The sequence below is a fragment of the Ahaetulla prasina genome, chromosome 1 (assembly GCF_028640845.1).
Source record: "Ahaetulla prasina isolate Xishuangbanna chromosome 1, ASM2864084v1, whole genome shotgun sequence".
NCBI lineage: Eukaryota > Metazoa > Chordata > Lepidosauria > Squamata > Colubridae > Ahaetulla > Ahaetulla prasina.
The window spans coordinates 32,498,159-32,518,024 of NC_080539.1; the positions used below are offsets into that span (position 1 = coordinate 32,498,159).

General features: G+C 41.1%; 1 protein-coding gene across 2 annotated transcripts in view; it reads left to right on the forward strand.

Annotated features, from left to right (window-relative positions):
* The window catches only part of LOC131189009 (L-gulonolactone oxidase-like), a 69,510-nt gene extending 50,876 nt beyond the window's left edge, over positions 1-18,634 (forward strand). For both annotated transcript variants that reach the window (XM_058164768.1, XM_058164769.1), the window contains 6 exons: positions 7,076-7,183; positions 7,893-7,969; positions 9,627-9,776; positions 13,434-13,598; positions 15,519-15,609; positions 16,695-18,634. In XM_058164768.1, the coding sequence (XP_058020751.1) occupies positions 7,076-7,183; positions 7,893-7,969; positions 9,627-9,776; positions 13,434-13,598; positions 15,519-15,609; positions 16,695-16,823 (720 nt within the window). In that variant the 3' untranslated portion in view covers positions 16,824-18,634. The remainder of the gene's footprint in view (positions 1-7,075; positions 7,184-7,892; positions 7,970-9,626; positions 9,777-13,433; positions 13,599-15,518; positions 15,610-16,694) is intronic.
* The last annotated feature ends 1,232 nt before the right edge of the window (positions 18,635-19,866 follow it).

Genomic DNA, 19,866 nt, shown 5'->3' on the forward strand with positions numbered 1-19,866 from the left:
TTGGTGATATTGTCTGGGATGAGTTTGACCCTGTGGCTCCCGAGGACATGGACAGGTTGTTGGGCAGGTTGAATGCCACCACGTGTTTACTGGACCCGTGCCCCTCTTGGTTGGTGCTGGCCACTCGGGAGGTGACACGAGGCTGGCTCCAGGCGATTACGAGTGCCTCTTTGTTGGAGGGAGTCTTTCCGGCCGCCTTGAAAGAGGCGGTGGTGAGGCCCCTCCTCAAGAAGCCCTCCCTGGACCCAGCTGTTTTAGGTAATTATCGTCCGGTCTCCAACCTTCGCTTTGTGGCGAAGGTTGTAGAGAGTATGGTGGCATATCAGTTTCCCCTGCACCTGGATGAAACTGTCTATCTAGACCCGTTCCAGTCCGGTTTCCGGCCTGGTTACAGCACTGAGACGGCTTTGGTCGCATTGGTGGATGATCTCTGGAGGGCCAGGGATAGGGGTTGTTCCTCTGCCCTGGTCCTATTAGACCTCTCAGCGGCTTTCGATACCATCGACCATGGTATCCTGCTGCGCCGGTTGGAGGGATTGGGAGTGGGAGGCACCGTTTATCGGTGGTTCTCCTCCTATCTCTCCGACCGGTCGCAGACGGTGTTGACAGGAGGGCAGAGGTCGGCTCCGAGGCGCCTCACGTGTGGGGTGCCGCAGGGGTCGATTCTCTCACCCCTTCTGTTCAACATCTATATGAAGCCGCTGGGTGAGATCATCAGTGGTTTCGGTGTGAGGTACCAGCTGTACGCTGATGACACCCAGCTGTACTTTTCCACACCGGACCACCCCAATGAAGCTATCGAAGTGCTGTCCCGGTGTTTGGAAGCCGTACGGGTCTGGATGGGGAGAAACAGGCTCAAGCTCAATCCCTCCAAGACTGAGTGGCTGTGGATGCCGGCGTCCCGGTACAGTCAGCTGAGTCCACGGCTGACTGTTGGGGGCGAGTCATTGGCCCCGATGGAGAGGGTGCGCAACTTGGGCGTTCTCCTGGATGAACGGCTGTCTCTTGAAGATCACTTGACGGCCGTCTCCAGGAGAGCTTTCCACCAGGTTCGCCTGGTGCGCCAGTTGCGCCCCTTTCTAGACCGGGATGCCTTATGCACGGTCACTCACGCCCTCGTGACGTCTCGTCTGGATTACTGCAATGCTCTCTACATGGGGCTCCCCTTGAGGGGCATCCGGAGGCTCCAGTTAGTCCAGAATGCGGCTGCGCGGGTGACAGAGGGAGCCCCTCGTGGCTCCCGTGTGACACCTATCCTGCGCAGACTGCACTGGCTACCTGTGGCCTTCCGGGTGTGCTTCAAGGTTTTGGTGACAATCTTTAAAGCGCTCCATGGCATAGGGCCGGGTTACTTACGGGACCGCCTGCTGCTACCGAATACCTCTCACCGACCCGTCCGCTCCCACAGAGAGGGACTCCTCAGGGTGCCGTCGGCTAGGCAGTGCCGTCTGGCGACGCCCAGGGGAAGGGCCTTCTCTGTGGGGGCTCCCACCCTCTGGAACGAACTCCCTCCAGGACTTCGTCAACTTCCGGACCTCCGAACCTTTCGTCGCGAGCTCAAAACACACCTATTTATTTGCGCGGGGCTGGGTTAGTTTTTTAAATTTATTGGTTTTAATGGGGTTTTTAGTATTTATATTGTTTTAATAATTTGGCTATTGAATAAGTTTTTTATGTGTTATTTTAAATTGTATTTATATGTTTGCTTTTAATTGCCTGTGAACCGCCCTGAGTCCTTAGGGAGATAGGGCGGTATATAAATCTGAAAAATAAATAAAATAAATAAATAAAGTATATGCAATAAGTTTATTCCAAGGATGATGCTGTTACTATTGCAAACTGCCTAGTGTTCATGCAGTTTTCATTACTTAAATTTTACGGTCAGTGTGATTAACATGTTTTAATCCATATTTGACCCAGACAACTTGTGTTTGGGGACAATTGATAAATGATGGCAATAAAGATAATGAAAATATGTAGAAATAGCTAGGAAGAGCCAAAAGGTGGCCTCCACTTCGAAGGTTGAGAGTTCAATCCTAGGCAGCAAATATCTGCAGCGAACTTCATTTAGGTATAAGGAAGGGCATCTGGCCAGTAAGCTCTCAGCTCAATTCAGTCGCCCCAACTCCATCCTGATAAAGGGGATTACAGGATCATAAAAAGAAAAAAAAAGCTAGGATGAGCCCTCTGAATACCAAGCAGATGACCAATTGCATGAAAAGTCTACTACATTCCTATCCACTTTTTATTTATTTATTTATTTATTTATTTATTTTGTCATAACAGTATATATAAGCATTAACATGAAATAACTATATAATATATAAGCATATACATGAGCATAAGTATGTAATAACTAAATTAATTGGATGACTTAATCATCCTTTGGTGCAACCATTAAGCATAGCTTTTCTCATGTACTTTTTTCAGTGGGCAGTTTTACTGAAACTGGTAGCATACAAGAAATAGAGGTGAATGGGCCAAGTTTTCAAACAATTGAATTTTCCCCTCTTTTCCTCATTGGCTTTTTTGTTGTTGCTGTAGCTTTGAAAGACTTCATGCCTTACAAACATCTATATCTATCTTGAGATCTCATCTCTATCATCTCTAGCTCTAGCTCTAACCTTATCCCTATCTAGTTACAGCTAAAGTAACAGTAATAGAGTTGGAAGGGACCTTGGAGGTCATCTAGTCTAACCCCCTGCTCATGCAGGAGACCTGTACTAGGGATTCGAACCGCCGAACTGCCAACCTTTCGTCGCGAGCTCAAAACACACCTATTTATTTGCGCGGGGCTGGGTTAGTTTTTTAAATTTATTGGTTTTAATGGGGTTTTTAGTATTTATATTGTTTTAATAATTTGGCTATTGAATAAGTTTTTTATGTGTTATTTTAAATTGTATTTATATGTTTGCTTTTAATTGCCTGTGAACCGCCCTGAGTCCTTAGGGAGATAGGGCGGTATATAAATCTGAAAAATAAATAAAATAAATAAATAAAGTATATGCAATAAGTTTATTCCAAGGATGATGCTGTTACTATTGCAAACTGCCTGGTGTTCATGCAGTTTTCATTACTTAAATTTTACGGTCAGTGTGATTAACATGTTTTAATCCATATTTGACCCAGACAACTTGTGTTTGGGGACAATTGATAAATGATGGCAATAAAGATAATGAAGAAATAGCTGGGAAGAGCCAAAAGGTGGCCTCCACTTCGAAGGTTGAGAGTTCAATCCTAGGCAGCAAATATCTGCAGCGAACTTCATTTAGGTATAAGGAAGGGCATCTGGCCAGTAAGCTCTCAGCTCAATTCAGTCGCCCCAACTCCATCCCGATAAAGGGGATTACAGGATCATAAAAAGAAAAAAAAAAGCTAGGATGAGCCCTCTGAATACCAAGCAGACGACCAACTGCATGAAAAGTCTACTACATTCCTATCCACTTTTTATTTATTTATTTATTTATTTATTTATTTTGTCATAACAGTATATATAAGCATTAACATGAAATAACTATATAATATATAAGCATATACATGAGCATAAGTATGTAATAACTAAATTAATTGGATGACTTAATCATCCTTTGGTGCAACCATTAAGCATAGCTTTTCTCATGTACTTTTTTCAGTGGGCAGTTTTACTGAAACTGGTAGCATACAAGAAATAGAGGTGAATGGGCCAAGTTTTCAAACAATTGAATTTTTCCCTCTTTTCCTCATTGGCTTTTTTGTTGTTGCTGTAGCTTTGAAAGACTTAATGCCTTACAAACATCTATATCTATCTTGAGATCTCTCTATCTCTATCATCTCTAGCTCTAGCTCTAACCTTATCCCTATCTAGTTACAGCTAAAGTAACAGTAATAGAGTTGGAAGGGACCTTGGAGGTCATCTAGTCTAACCCCCTGCTCATGCAGGAGACCTGTACTAGGGATTCGAACCGCCGAACTGCCAACCTTTTTTATTGACAAGCTCAGTGTCTTAGCCATTGAGCCACCTAGCCAGGCTACAGCTACAGCTATCTGACTGTCTGGCTGTCCATCCACCAATCCATCTATCTATCTATCTATCTATCTATCTATCTATCTATCTATCTATCTATCTATCTATCTATCTATCTACCTCTCTCCCATCTCATTCTCAAAAGAACTCTAATTCCCATAACTCACAACCAGCCCAACAATCAACCATATTAGATGTTTAGGAACTACAGTATTGTCTAATAAAACCAAACATTTTGAAAGGTGGTCCATGTTAGTAATTCAATAAATGAATGTATGATGGATTAATTCAGTTGCAATTAACTACAATCGTGGAATTAAACCTTCAGAACAACTGAATCTCTGAATTCCTGATACTGGCAAAGGCAGGGCCATTAATAAGGGGGACTTGTTAGCTTCCTATTTGGATTATAGACTTCCAGAGGCACTAGGCTGGACATTGGAAGAAGACTTTTTAATTTACCAAGGACAAGTTGGGTAAAAAGCAGCACTTCTTATTTTAAAAGTGGGATGCAGATGTCCAGTTTTAGCAGACCTAAATCTGAGCCCATAATTTTATGAATGACCTGGGTCAGGCATTATGTCATTGAGAAATACTGATCTTTGATGCAGAAGACAGTGGTTTCACATCTTCATGTAATACCTGAATCAGAGCAGCCTCTTTCTTTTCTCTTCTTTGATTGCTTTTCAGCAGTTTCATAAATATGCTTCAGTGTTAAATTGTTTATCCTCAAAGCTTTTCCTGTTCCCTAAAGCAGCTGGAGAGAGCAAAATTAAGAGGACAATTCCCTCTCCCTAACTTTTTTCCTTTTCTTTGTGAAATGATTTTCTTTGGCACATATATATCTCATTTTTCTGATTTTACACAGGAGCTTCCAGATTAGGTTGTACAAACCAGGGGTGAAATGCTCCCGGTTCGGACCGGTTTGGCCGAACCAGTAGCAATGACAGCTGGTGGTTCGGAGAACCGGTAGCAATAGCAGTGTGAGGCTCCGCCCACCCGCCCAGTCGTCATTACTTCCTGGTTTTAACCTGATTTTTCCTGGTTTAACAAGGAGTAACCTGTTTTTTCCCCTCTGCATATGTTTTTTGCGCTCTATGTGACACGTGTACTTCTGAATTGGTTGAGAAGGTAAGCACCCCTGGTACAAACAGATGCTTTTTTTACATGAATTGTTGAGCTTCCGTGGCTGCTCACCTTCTTTGTTTCTCTCCACGGACCATACTTGTCCAATATATTTTACTCCTCCTTCAGTTCCTGCATGTTAATTTGTGCTTCTTAGTTCCCATGGCTTCATAGGCATAGGTTTAAGTAAGAGGGATTGCAAAATCAATGGTTTTGCAATGGTTACTTTATTCTTTCATTTTGAGCATTTTCTTTCCTGGGTTTCAGCAGAAATCTATAGTGAGCTACCATCCGTTTCCATATGGAAAGCAATCTTTCCATTTTAAGATGACTAAAAGCTGGTGAAAACATAACGGTAAACCAAATTCTTTGGCTGCAGAAAGAAACTGAGAAAACTCAACCTATTCTTTAGCAATGATTTGCAGTTAGAGAAGATGGCAGGGTTTCCTGATCATGAAAATTATTTCAAGGGCTCCTCCAGGCTTGAGAAAGGCTGATTTAATGAGGTCCTCAGTTGTCTCAGTTTTTCTGTTAGATTATTTATTTATTTATTTATTTATTTATTTATTTATTTATTTATTTATTTATTTATTTATTTATTTATTTATTTATTTATTATATTTTATCCTTACTTTATTACTTTATAAGTAACATACATAATACTCCTATTTTCCCCATAACAATAACCCTGTAACTTGGGTTGGGCTGAGAGAGAATGACTGACTCAAAGTCATCCTGCCGGCTTTCATGTCTTATGATAGGACTAGAATTCATAGTCTCCTGCTTTCTAAGCCAGCACCTTAACTACTACACCAAATTGGCTCTCTGTTTTATTAATTCTGCAATCTTGGCTCCCATCTCCAGAGCAAATTTGTAACCTTTCACATAGGAAGAATTGGGATTGCTGTGATTGTCCAATCTCTCATTTTCTATTTTTAAGCCATTTAAGCTCTTTTTAAGCCAACTTAAACTGGTTCATCGCAGGAAGTAGCAGTTAATTCGAACAACAATTACTGATCTTGTACAATGGTGGCATGAAGTTTCACTGGTCAAATTTTGCTAGCAAAACATTTAGAAGGTGGGAAGAGGGAATAACACAAAGTGTCCCAAAATATTTTAGTCTAGTTTTAAGCTGTAAAAACTGCATTTTTATTTACCCTATATAAAACTCTCAGGTGAATGTCCTTGTTCCTCTGCATTATTTTTGAGATCTTCGTACTGATGAGAATTCCCTATAGCATCCGAGAGCAGGAAGGAACATTTAGGCCAGCAGATCTAACCCTCTACTCCAGTGTTTCTCGACCTTGGCAACTTTCACAATTCCCCAGCCAGCAAGGGAATCTTCAAGCTGCCAAGGTTGAGAAACATTGCTCTATTCAGGCCAGGAATCCTGGTTAAACATTCCCAGAAGATAACTGTCCCGTCAATGAAAAGGATGACAGCTGTTTCCACTGATGAACTGTTCTTGCTGTTAGGAAGAGTGTAGACTATCTGTTTGTATCCTTTTCTTGCAGCAAATTAATGGGCTGAAAAAATCATGCTCTCACAGAGAAGAAGCAGTGGTTGTGTGATGGTTAAAATATTGAATAAATATTTTATAGAGAATAGAGAAATCCAGGGTAACCTTACCAAGGAAGTTCTTGGGGATGAGGGCGCTGGTCATTATTGCTCAACCCAAACTAACTATTTCACACAGCTGTTGTGAGTAAGAATGGAGGAGTGGGTATTATGCATTCTTCCTTGAAGTGCTAGAGGAAAGGTGAGACATAATAAATTTCACTCTTAACGTGAATTATTTAGCATGTCACACAGGTGGCCCACGTAATTTCACTCTTGAACGTGAATTATTTAGCATGTCACACAGGTGGCCCACCAAACTAGAAACTTGAGCAATATCACCCAATTTAAAGACGTGTCCATTCAGCTCTCAATTTGAATACCTTGTAGGTTCTTGACAACCTAGAAAATCACCTGAAGAAATCTGAGTATTTCCGCTTCCTTTGGTTCCCTCACAGTGAAAATGTGAGCATCATCTACCAAGATCATACCAACAAGGTGAGTACGTGCTACCAGGATGAAAGTAATTTGCCATTAAGTTTATTTGAGAAAGAAAACTAGGAAGGCAGGAATTAAGAACATTTCAGTTGCTATGGGGTGACCTGAGTCTTGCTCATTTCAACAGGACTTCCAACAGAGGGCTACCCCTTATCATTTTTTTCCCATTCAACTTTCCTGTTAGGTAAATCATAACTGTCATCACTTTACAGATCAAGAAGTTACATCTAATCTGTCCTACTAAAATTAAATGATTAAAGCACTGGACTTGGACCAGAGAGACCCAACCATGGAATTTACTGTGTGAGTTTAGATCAGTCACTCGGTCTCTCAGACCAGGGGTCTGCAAACTTGGCTCTTTTAAGACTTGTGGGCTTCAACTCCCAGAGTTCCTCAGCCAGCAAAGCTGGGAGTTGAAATCCACAAATCTTAAAACAGCCAAGTTTGCAGACCCCAGTCTCAGCCCAAAGGACCTCACAAGGTGGTGGTTGTTGGCATAAACTGAGAGCAGGACCTCATATAAGACCCTGTATGAGCTCTTGAAAAATAAAAGATGGGATATCAGTGCAATCAATCAATTCCATGTTGATACATGCTCAGGTTTATGATACACTTAGCATTAAGTGGTTCTCACAATACCATGAGATTAAAAGCCAGATCCCCAGCCTTCTGACAAGTTCATAAAAATCCAGTACTCTTGTTTTTGCAGCCTCCCTCTTCCTCAGCAAACTGGTTTTGGGATTATGCCTTTGGATATTATCTGTTGGAGTTCCTTCTTTGGATCAGGTTAGTTTCTACATCTCTTAAAAAAAATTTCCTGGTGGATAGAAGGACTGCATTTGTCTTGTCCATATCTCATTCGCTTTCTATTTCCAATGAGGTTTTCTATACAGGTTAGCTTGGGGGTGGGTTCTTGTAGTTGTCGCTCATGAATTTATCTGCCCCTTCTCTAAGCCTTCAAAAATGAATTGAAATATATCAACCTGGGACAGTATATTTGATATTCTGATTGATTTTTATTCCTGGAAGTCAAGGGATTTCATCCCACATTAGGAATCAAGCCAGATTACTCATAAACAGACACATGCAGAATCTCCTACTACTGTTGTAAATCTCACTCTTTATTCTAGTAGTGTGATAGCTGAACTTAGGCTGTCCTCTGGTGGGCAGAAGTTGAAAGCACCTTTGTGAGGTTGCTGAATTGGTGGAGTAAAGAAATTGCTCCACCCATTATGGATGGACTCAAAGCACACCATTGGGAGACTTGAAAGAACGGATTAGGGATGGGTTGCAATGGAGAAATATCTATCTGGTTGCTAGGAGTTGAAAACAACTTGATGGTACATCATCCATCCATCCATCCATCCATAAATTGTTGAAAAGTACATTCTCATTTGCCTGGTGTTCACAAGTTGAGATAGTATCCTTGGCAACTGTACTGAAGTGATTTGCCACTGCTTTTTTTTTTTAATTTTCAGTTTAGACCACAGCCCAGGTGTTTCCTGGTGATTTTTCATCAAATCAACCCAAAACTGGCCTTGCATAGGTTTTCAAAATTAGCCAAGATTGGCTAGAGATTTACTCCATAATTGTGCTATTCTACTGAAATCAGTGGATTGATGAAGAGTGATAGCAAGGTTTCTCTGCCTGCTAGAATGCACCCTAGGAAATAATGAATAGCAAAGTTGATTGTGGACCCAAGTCAAAGTTGATTGTAAGCCCAGTGCTTTATTTGTAGAATGCTATTTAGTTTCTGATGCTTCTAGCCTTGTACTTAAATAAGAAGGAGACCATGGAAGAAATGCTAACAGCTCTAGACATATGTTGCCACTCCCACATGGCTTCCTTTTCATCCTTTTTGTAAGCTACAAAAAGACTCCATGCTGTGTTAGTGAATAACTTCTGTGACATGAACAGCTTGCTTAGACACAACAATAGGGAAGGCTTTTATTGCCCATCCAGTGAAAGTCTTGCACTACAAAGCTCTCTTTGATGACTTCAAGCATTGATTCCCCACCACCACCACCCATCCTGGCTGCTTCTGCGGAAGTAGAAATGAGGGAAGCAGAAGTTCAGCAGCTCAGGATATTTTTTCAATCCAACCCAGGAATGTTTGATTAGGAGCACTCAACTTGACCATGGTAGCAGGGAATGATGGACAAAGCAATCCCACCACACCTGGATGATATCTGATTGGGGAAGGGTGGTCACAGAGTTGTAATTAAAGATTTGGAAGGTGCCAAACTGGGAAAGTTTTTTCTTTCTTGACTGCCAGGAAAGGAATCCCAATTCCCCCATGCTGTCAGGGGAATTCTGGGAATTGAAGTTGCCAAGTTTGAGAATCACTTCTGTAGCAATGCCATCCGAGGGCTCTGGCATGCAGACGAGGTGTTCCAGCACTGAGCTAGTCCTTCTCAGCTTCTTGTTTCTCCTTTACTTTCAGCACATTCCTGCCCTTCTTGGTATCTTGGATCAACCGCTTCTTCTTTTGGCTCCTCTTCACTGGCAAAGTGGAAAATGTGAATTTGAGCTACAAAATCTTCAACTATGAATGCCGATTCAAGCAGCATGTGCAAGATTGGGCCATTCCCATGTAAGTCAAATGGGGCTTTCTCTTTCTTCAGTGGAAAGAATACATTCCACAAAATCTGAAGGATATTTGAAATTTAACATGCAGACCTCGACCATTGAAAGTTAAATCCATTTCACTGTGTGTTCATGATCCTACTCTCACTGAATTTTTTGAGATTGAGAGTCAGATTGGTTGTAGTGGTTTAAATGCTGACCTAGAAAGGAGACTGTGAGTTCTAGGCTTTTATTAGGTAGGAAAGCCAGCTGGGTGACTTTGAGCCAGTCAGTCTCTCACAGTCTAACCCAGTACACAGGGTAGAGGTTATGGGGGAAATAGGAGTATTGGGTATATTCGCTGCTTTGAATTGATAATGCAGGATTTGAGATATTGTTGAATATACATATAGGATAATATAGGAATAACACACACACACCAGTGGTAGGTTTCCAAATTTTTTAGTACCGGTTCTGTGGGTATGGTTTGGTGGGCATGGCATGGCTTGGTGGGCAGAGCTTGGTGGGCATGGCAAGGGAAAGATACTGTAAAATCTCCATTCCCTCCCCAATCCAGGGGATGGTTACTGCAAAATCCCCATTTCCTCCTGATCAGCTGGGACTTGGGAGGCAGAGAATAGATGGGGGCAGGGCCAGTCAGAATTTTTACTATGGGTTCTCCAAACTACTCATAATTTCCGCTATTGGTTCTCCAGAACTGGTCAGGACCTGCTGAAACCACCCACCCACCCGCTCTCTCTCTCTCTCTCTCTCTCTCACACACACACACACACATACAGACTTGAATATACATCTAGAATAATGTGTGTAATAATAACTCCACAGTACAAGTAGTCCTCAACTTACAACCACAAGTGAGCCAAAAATTTCTGTTGATAAGTGAGACATTTGTTAAGTGAGTTTTGCCCCATTTTATGACTTTTCTTGCCGCAGTTGTTAAGTGAATCACTGCAGTTGGTAAGTTAATAACCTGATTGTTAAGTGAATATGGCCTCCCCATTGACTTTGCTTGGCAGAAGGTCGCAAAATGTGATTCACATGACCTTGGGACACAGCAATGGTCATAAATATGAACCAGTTGCCAAGCATCTAAATTTTGATCGCATGGTCATGGGGTTGCTACAAAGGTCGTAAGTGTGAAAAATTGTCATAAATTACTTTTTCCAGTGCCATTGTAACTTTGAACAGTCACTAAATGAACTGTTATAAGTTGAGGACTACCCGTACAATGAGCTTAAAGGTTGAAGAAGAAAAGGAAACAGGTCTCTGAGTTCAGAGAGAGACACATGATAAATATTGCCTATAGTACTTTACAAGGAAATAGCCACCATATACCATAAATCATTATCTTCAAATAAATGAAGTTCCAGTGCAGCAGGGTGAAGAACTGAAACCAGACCAAAGTAGGCCGGATGATGTCCAAAGCATTTGAGGAATATGAAACAGAAAACAAATAAAATAAGATTTGTCATCCCCCTGGCTGAAGACTTATCCTCAGCTGAGAAAAAGTCTATCGGAACACTGTGTTGAGATGACTCGTGGCTCCCGTATGACACCTATCCTGCGCAGACTGCACTGGCTACCTGTGGCCTTCCGGGTGCGCTTCAAGGTTTTGGTAACCACCTTCAAAGCGCTCCATGGCATAGGGCCGGGTTATTTACGGGACCGCCTACTGCTACCGAATACCTCTCACCGACCCGTGCGCTCTCACAGAGAGGGACTCCTCAGGGTGCCGTCAGCGAGGCAGTGTCGTCTGGCGACGCCCAGGGGAAGAGCCTTCTCTGTGGGGGCTCCCACCCTCTGGAACGAACTACCCCCAGGACTTCGTCAACTTCCGGACCTCCGAACCTTCCGTCGCGAGCTTAAAACACACTTATTCATCTGCGCAGGACTGGATTAGATTTTAAATTTATTGGTTTTAAATGGGTTTTATTTTTTATATTGTTTTTAAACATTCGGCCTTTTAGAATAAGTTTTTTAATTGTTATTTTAATCTGTATTTATGTGTTTTTATCTGCCTGTGAACCGCCCTGAGTCCTTCGGGAGATAGGGCGGTATATAAATACGATTAATAAATAAATAAATAAATAAATCAGAAGCCACTGTTTCTGGCCCTTGTCATTCAGATGGACCCAGACACTCAATCCATTCCAAGTGTAACATCAGAATTCAGACTGTTTGCTGAAACAAGACCGTGCTGTGAAGGTTGTCTGGCACGATGATCACTCTCTGGATTCCCTTTGAATTCAGAGTGTATTTATTACTATACCTTTGCCCGCTGGATGTATAGCCTTGTAATTGCTAATTGATTCCATTCTGGTATCATTTTTAAACACAGAATATCATCACTTAAAGGCAGACACTGAATTTAAAGCCCATCTCCGGGCATTTTTTATAATTGTATTTTGTCTTTCCTTCAAGGATTTAGGTTGAAATACATAGTGATTCCTTGCTCCCTTTACATTTACTAACACTGATAGATTAGCTAAACTGAATTACTAATTTAAGGCCACAGAGTTACATACGAATAGATATTACTCTTCTGTGGTCTATTTTGCCTTTGATGTAATTAAGAAATAATTGTGTCTGAAGAAAAAATGCTTGAAGAGTGCTATCATCTCCTCCATGGCCTTACTCTCTGAAAATTAAAAGTCCCCATTTCTTTCAATTTCTCGTCATATGATTTTGTTTCAGGTCCCTTGATTATATTTGTTCTTCCTTGAAACTAATTGGTTTTGATCAGAAAATATTGTTACCCAAAATGGGACATAGTTCCCAAGATGCGGACAGAATAAAATGGAACTCTTTTTTGATCTGAAAACTTTAGTTTTATGACCTATGCTTATATGACCTAAAACTATATTTCTCTTTCTGGCCATGGTTGACTCATATTCAGTCTGCAATCAACTACTATCAAGTACTATTCTTTTCACAGATGTTATGAGCAGGCCAAGTAATCATGTATCTGTATTTGATTCTTTCTTCTTCCTAAAGAGAATAAGCATTTGTCTTTTTAAAAGTTAATTCTATTATTTTCAATTTTCCAACTTTTTTAAAAAAAAATCAAAATGAGGGATTTTGAGAATGCCTTTCTTTATTTAGCTTTCTTTTATTTACTGCACACTTCCAGCTATGAGGTTGGTCCACAGTAGTTTTTAAAAGCCTTTGGTGTAGTTATCACTTTGAACACTTTGGGAATCATAACTATCCATGGTCATTGACAAAAGAGCCATAAATGTTGCTGGATGCTATTGTGGGTGACAGGATTCCCTTCTTTTATTGAACAACAATAGCAAATGGTTGTTCCCAATGGACTTATATCAGCTCTATAAAGTAGACCAGATCAAGTAACTGACTCTACAAGTAAACTCAGACTCTGTTTTATTGAGATTGAATATATATAGCAACAGAATTTTGCAAGTGTGCCTCTGTTTTCCTTTCCCTCCTATTTATATATGAGGCGTTTGAGTATCGTCTTCATACTCCCCCCCCCCATGTTTAAAGCATCCTTCAGTAGTACCTGTTGGCCTAACAATTTCTGGATTCCTTCTTCAAGGTCACCTCCATGGTTCCCTATGAGAAGGCCTGGATAGTGATGGAAAGATAATATTGTCCATTATAAAATACTGTCTTATTTGACTGGTGGGTCTTTTTTTTTTTTTAGTGAGAAAACAAAAGATGCTCTTCTGGAGTTAAAAGAGATATTGGAGACGAATCCCAAAATGGTAGCCCATTACCCAGTAGAAGTGCGCTTCACCCAAGGGGATGACTTCCTCCTGAGCCCCTGTTTCCAGAGGAACAGCTGTTACATCAACATTATTATGTACAGGTGAGAAGGGGGAGGCGTAACTGGAGAAGACAAGCTGGGTAATTGGAGGCATGTGTTTCTTTCAGTACCAATGAAAACTAAAGTGAAGCTTAATTAACCCTAGGCCAAAAAAAGCAGAGCTTAAAACAGGAAATATTTGTGGTTCAAAAGGGATGAATGAATCCTGTTTTGGCTCCTCATGTTGTTTATATCTTCTGTTCAACTTTAACGGCATTGTCTAGCAGAACACCTCTGTTGTCTTTCCCAGAATCTCCCATCTATGATGTTAGTCTGGCACAGAGAGAGATTCTGAGGAAACAAGGGTAGCTCCCTTCCTATCAGTAGCCATTGTTTTATTTCCAGAAGTTTCCTCCCTAGGATGCTCATGGTGCTCCATAGCTGGGGTCTCCAACCTTGGCAACTTTAAGACTTGTGGACTTCAACTTTGCTGGCTGAGGGATTCTGAGAGGTGAAGTCCACAAGTCTTAAAATTGCCAAGGTTGGAGACCCCTGCTCCATAGGGTGTCCCGGGATGGGGTTTGGAGAATGGAAACTACTAGAAAAGCACCCTTAAGAACCAGCATTCCTGCAGTGAGTTTACCCTTTACCAGCATAAATCAATATAATATATAAACTCTGCTATCTACCACCTTCTTCTTCTTCTTCTTCTTCTTCTTCTTCTTCTTCTTCTTATTATTATTATTATTATTATTATTATTATTATTATTATTATTATTATTATTATTATTATTATTATTATTATTATTATTATTATTATTATTTTGAAGCTGAGTCTCAGCTGCAAAGAAGTAGCGGTACATTCTGACCCAACGCTTGTTCTATTATGTTCAGAAGAGTGACATTCAATATGGTCACTTTCGGTGCCACCTATTGGTTGTCTGGAACAATGCTTTTCAGATGGCTTTCTGGAGTAGTGGTGTTTGTTGGTGAGATTAACAATTACTGATCAATTTATGCAGCACTCCTCTATAAGTGCTGGAATGATCCTGGAGAGGGGGGGACACACAGATTTTTATCCTTCAACACCCCACTTCCTATAAAAAGTCATTTTAGATCAGCTGATAGTGCCCTTCAGATTTACTGAAAATGCAACTACAAGAATTTCCAGCCAACCAGGGATTTTGTAGTTGAAATCTATCTGGAGGGGCCCAGGCTAAAGATCATTCTACCAGCTTACTGCACAAACGTCAACTCAGAAAGTTAGACTGAATAACCAGAAACATCTTGTGACTGTGAAGATTGGAAGCTCTTCAAGAAGTCCTTCCCCCACAATGATCTTATCATGCCTCTACTAGTACTAAAGATATCTTCTGCATTTGCAATCATGGTGACAGCAATCCAGCAACATGACCACATTACAAAATGTGCAGGACCTCTCTCCTCACCACTACTTTCGAACCAGTATTTTCCCCCTTCTCTGTTTCACAGATAGCTGAAAGCAAAGTCACCCAGTGTTTGTGGCATATGCACTTTCTGTGACTTATTGCTTACTTGCCTGAGCTAACAACCCTCCTCCTCATGCTCAGCTTTGTGTGTTAAAAGAAAAAAAAGAAGAAGATTGTTTAACCATGCGGGCTTGCAGAATCTTGACTTGTTGGAAAGGAGCCAGGTTAAAACAAAAGCCATTCCCTCCCTTAGTACTGCAATAGCACCAAGCTATTGGGTACTGTAAATCAAACAAATGAGCTGAGGTTGCTCCTTGTGAGGTAAACACCAGTCTAAATGTACCTGACATCCTCATGATGAGGGCAGCGTGAAGAACCCATATTTAAGATGCCTTCAGGATGATTTCCAAGTGGGGGTGATGTCACGATGTGGCAAAGCAGAAGATGCCCTCTGTAATAAGCCACACATATATGTTCTTTAAGGGAGAATCATTTAAACCTTGTTCTCATTTTCTGCCGCTGCTTCTTTCTCAAGGCCCTACGGGAAAGATGTTCCACGCCTTAACTACTGGCTTGCCTACGAAGGAGTCATGAAGAAGTTTGGAGGGAGGCCACACTGGGCAAAGGTAGTAGGTTAAATCCTTTTCTTCTAGTAAACACCAACACTTTTCCCCTTGCAGATCATTTTTGCACATAAAAAAACAAAATAAAAATAAGGCAGTCTTTTATCAATCAGGGAGATAAGCTGACCCAATACAGCTATTCCCTATGTGCTGTCCCATAGCTGGGTACCATACTAAGATTGACTGCTTGCTCCATCATTGTTCATCGTAAGTTAGCCTTGAACCCAACAGTATCACAGGGCTTTGTCAGACTTCCCACCAGATAGAGCAATAAATCTCTACTGGGCAGGAATTCATCTAGGGTGGGCTGCTGGGGGTTCGCAGGGGTTCGGGAGAACCTCTAGCTAAGATTCTGCTAAGATGTGTGCAGTTCGGAGAACCCCCAAATCTCACTCCTGGCTGGAGTTTTTACTACTAGTTCTGTGGGTGTGGTTTGGTGAGCGTGGCTTGGGCATGGCAGGGGAAGGATACTGTAAAATCTCCATTCCTTCCCCACTCCAGGGGAAGGTTGCTGCAAAATCCCCATTTCCTCCCAATCAGCTAGGACTCGGGAGGCAGAGAATAGATAGGGGTGGGGCCAGTCAGAGGTGGTATTTACCGGTTCTCTGAACTACTCAAACTTTCCGTTACCGGTTCTCCTTTGGAAATATAAATTATGGTTCAGATCATGAGAGTTTCTTATGCTTTAAAAGATTTTACAAAACAAAATCAGGTGGGGCAGAAATGTGGCAGATGGCAGTGAGGTATTGGTAGATCCTCTAAGTGTCCCGAGAGCTAATTTAGAACCTCAAGAGATTACAACCCATTCAGACTAAGTGCTTTAAGCAGACTGCAGGAAGATTGACTGATTGACAGATGTATACATAGAAAGAGTGATATATTTTACAGTATCATCCATCTGTAATTACTATCAGGAATTATTGAAGGATGCTTACCAAACGTTTTGGGTTACAACTTGCAGTGCCCGTAGCCAATATAATCACATTGAGAGGGTAACAGGTGAATTATTTCTGTGTAGATGTTGTGATCCTATGCTTGTTGACACCATTTTCAAGACCAGTATCATAAAACATATTTTCTGTCACCAGGCCCATACATGCACCCGGAAGGATTTTGAGAAGATGTACCCAGGTTTTCAGAGGTTCTGTTGCATTCGGGAGAAACTAGATCCCAGAGGAATGTTTCTGAATACTTACCTGGAGAGAGTCTTCTATTGAAGGATAAAGTAGAGGAGGTGTTCATGACATGGACAAGCCCCTTACTAAGGAGTTCTCCATTGGTTATTGTTGATGGATGGATAAACACTTATTTGCTGGGGATCTGATTCCAAACCAAGCTGCTAAGAGCACATTGCTTTTATAAGTCCATTTAAATGTGTTGGGTAAATAGAAAAAAAAAATAACAGAAGGGGGAACATTTTTGAATCAATTAAAATATAGTCCAATGTTCCTCATTTTCTTGAGAGGTACAATAAATAGTTGGACAATGATTGCCTTTTCCCAATTCTTTATTCAAAATTATGTTATGACCCTCTGGGCAATTCCGTACTGCTGCTGCTTCCATTCCATTCTCCAACTTTTAGAAAGAATTACATGATTGGCAGTTGTCTTCAAACTGGTATGCTATTATCATCAGCCTTCTCTTTTCAGATGCCAACCATGTTATCCCTATAACACTAGCCAATTGTATGGCTGCAATGAAAATGAGGTAACAACTGAGACAAAAACCAATTATTTTGGGTTTAGAAAGTATTCCATATTGGTATTTTGGGATTAGCTGATCTTTGATCTTATAAAGGAGTGTTGCTATTATTTCATAGGTGAAGGAAGTATCCCCCTTTAGGCACATGCATGATTTACTAGAACATTGATCTTCTGTCTGAATGTATATATTAGATTTCTTTCTAAAATAAAATCCAGATGGGTCCGCAATTAAAATTCACCTGTTTCTTAGATGGCATTAGATTGTTTAATTACAATTAAAAGAATTTTCAGGACTGATGTAAATTTCCTTAATGATTATTTAAATGTGCGCTGTAAATGGAATAGGGTTGGTAGTGGAGTGCTAGATAAAGGATGGACAATTTTTGAATGTAAGTAGATGGTGGTTATGCTTAAAATCCTACAAGGTAGGCTCCAGCAGTATGTGGATCGAGGGCTACCAGAAGTACAGGCAGGATTTCGAAGAGGCCAACATATGCTGGATCATGGAGAAAGCTAGGGAGTTCCAGAAAAACATCTACTTCTGCTTCATTGACTATGGTAAAGCCTTTGATTGTGTGGCTCACAACAAATTGTGGCAAATTTTTAAAGAGATGGGCGTACCACACCATCTTATTTGTCTCTTGAGAAACCTGTATGTGGGTCAAGAAGCAACAGTGAGAACTGGACACGGAACCACTGATTGGTTCAAAATTGGGAAAGGAGTCATTAAGGATGTATACTATCGCACTGCCTATTTAACTTATATGCAGAGCACATCATGAGAAAAGCGGGGCTGGATGAATCAAAAGTTGGAATTAAGATTGCAGGGAGAAATATCAACAACCTCAGATATGCAGATGGGAGAGGTTAAGAGGCTTGAAATCCTCCTTCACACCAGCAGACTCACTGGGCCTCCCGGCCTCAGCAAAGAGGCAACTGACAATTCCCTACTTGTGAAGATTCTGGCACCTTCCTTTCTTCCCATAAGGAATTCCAATAGAGGAACCAGCTCTACTGAATGCCTGACAAATCAGGAGGTCCCAACAAGGCACCATAGACAGGTGAAAAAATCATTTTTACAATCCTCGATAAGAGAATTGCTCTGCAGTACTCTCTTTGTCATGTGCTCTGATATCTGCCATAGTTCGTAATCTTCTTTTCCAACCCTCATATCTGCCCTTTTGGCAGAGCAGCCTGTGAGCTTAGTCAGCCCTGAGCTTGCAGGCATTTACAATTGGGATCTGTGGCTTATTTACAAGGTATCTGGTGTTTTAACTTTCAACTGAAATCCTGCTGAGGATGTCACCTAGACTGGGGCCAAAACTTTCAGAAGCTAAACAGCAAAAGAACAAACCACCACCAACATCTACCACCCAAGTCACAGATATTTTCTGTCATTTCTAATCTGCTTTTTCCCTTCACCACAATTCACTTTTCCACCTTCTATTGTCTCCATGTAAACCAGGGGTGCAAAACTCACGGCCCACGGGCCAGATGCGTCACCCCCGTTTTAGCGAAGGGGGGAAAAGTCATGATACGTCACGTGATGACGTGACGCCACGAGTTTAATACCCCTGTTGTTAACAGTACTCCCTCCAGCCCACCAAATAGCTGTCAGCCTATGGATATCATGGTTTTTATGTGTGAAATCAGGCGACCCATTACGGGTGTTTTCCAAACCTCCTCATCAGTACTAGTAGAACTTGCTGGCACATGTGAAGCAAGTGTATAATAATGGAATTTGCAGAAGAATTGGGAGGAGGTGACAACATTCATTGAACATCTACATTGGCCCTACCAAAGGTATCCACATTATGCACATTGCCTGCAAAGCTTCCATACTGGGAAGCTAAGGAAAACCTTTTTTAAAACCTGAAGTTCTCAAAGTTCAATCAGAGGCTACAGAAACAAAGTAAGACCGTATCATCTTTCCAAAATATAAAGGTCAATACAATGCAAAATGCAAGGTTTGATTGTGTCTTGCACTAAACTGAATTGTCACTTTTGGATTTCTTTTGAGCCAGCTCAGATGCCGGAAAACTTTTCTTGAACTGCGTATAATCTAGTAAAGGGTTCATAAGAAATGTTTTATCAACATTTGCTTTCTATTCTGTTATCACTTTGTCAATATTTGATTCATTTGAATGAGCAAACCTCTTAATCCTCAAAATGTGCACCACTTTATTTACTCTAACCCAAGAAATGTAAACTGGATTCTAACAGATCATTTTCTGAAGCTGTTTAGTCGCATTGGGACGTTTTCCAACCTAAATATAAACAGTAATTCCCCAACAGTTCCAAAATGTATATGTAATAGTAAAGGCCTTCCTATAGAACCTCAACAGCTGGATTTTGCCACAGTAATATTTAGGAGAAAACACCTTTTAAATTAAATTTCTCCTGCTATGTGTCTGGCCTTTCTGAAAATAAGGATATTTATTTACATATATCTCGCCTTTAAAGTGGTGAACATATCCAATACACTTGCCTCTTCCTATTTTTCCTCACAACAACCCTGTGAGGTGGGTTGGGCTGAGGGAGAGTGACTGGCCCAAAG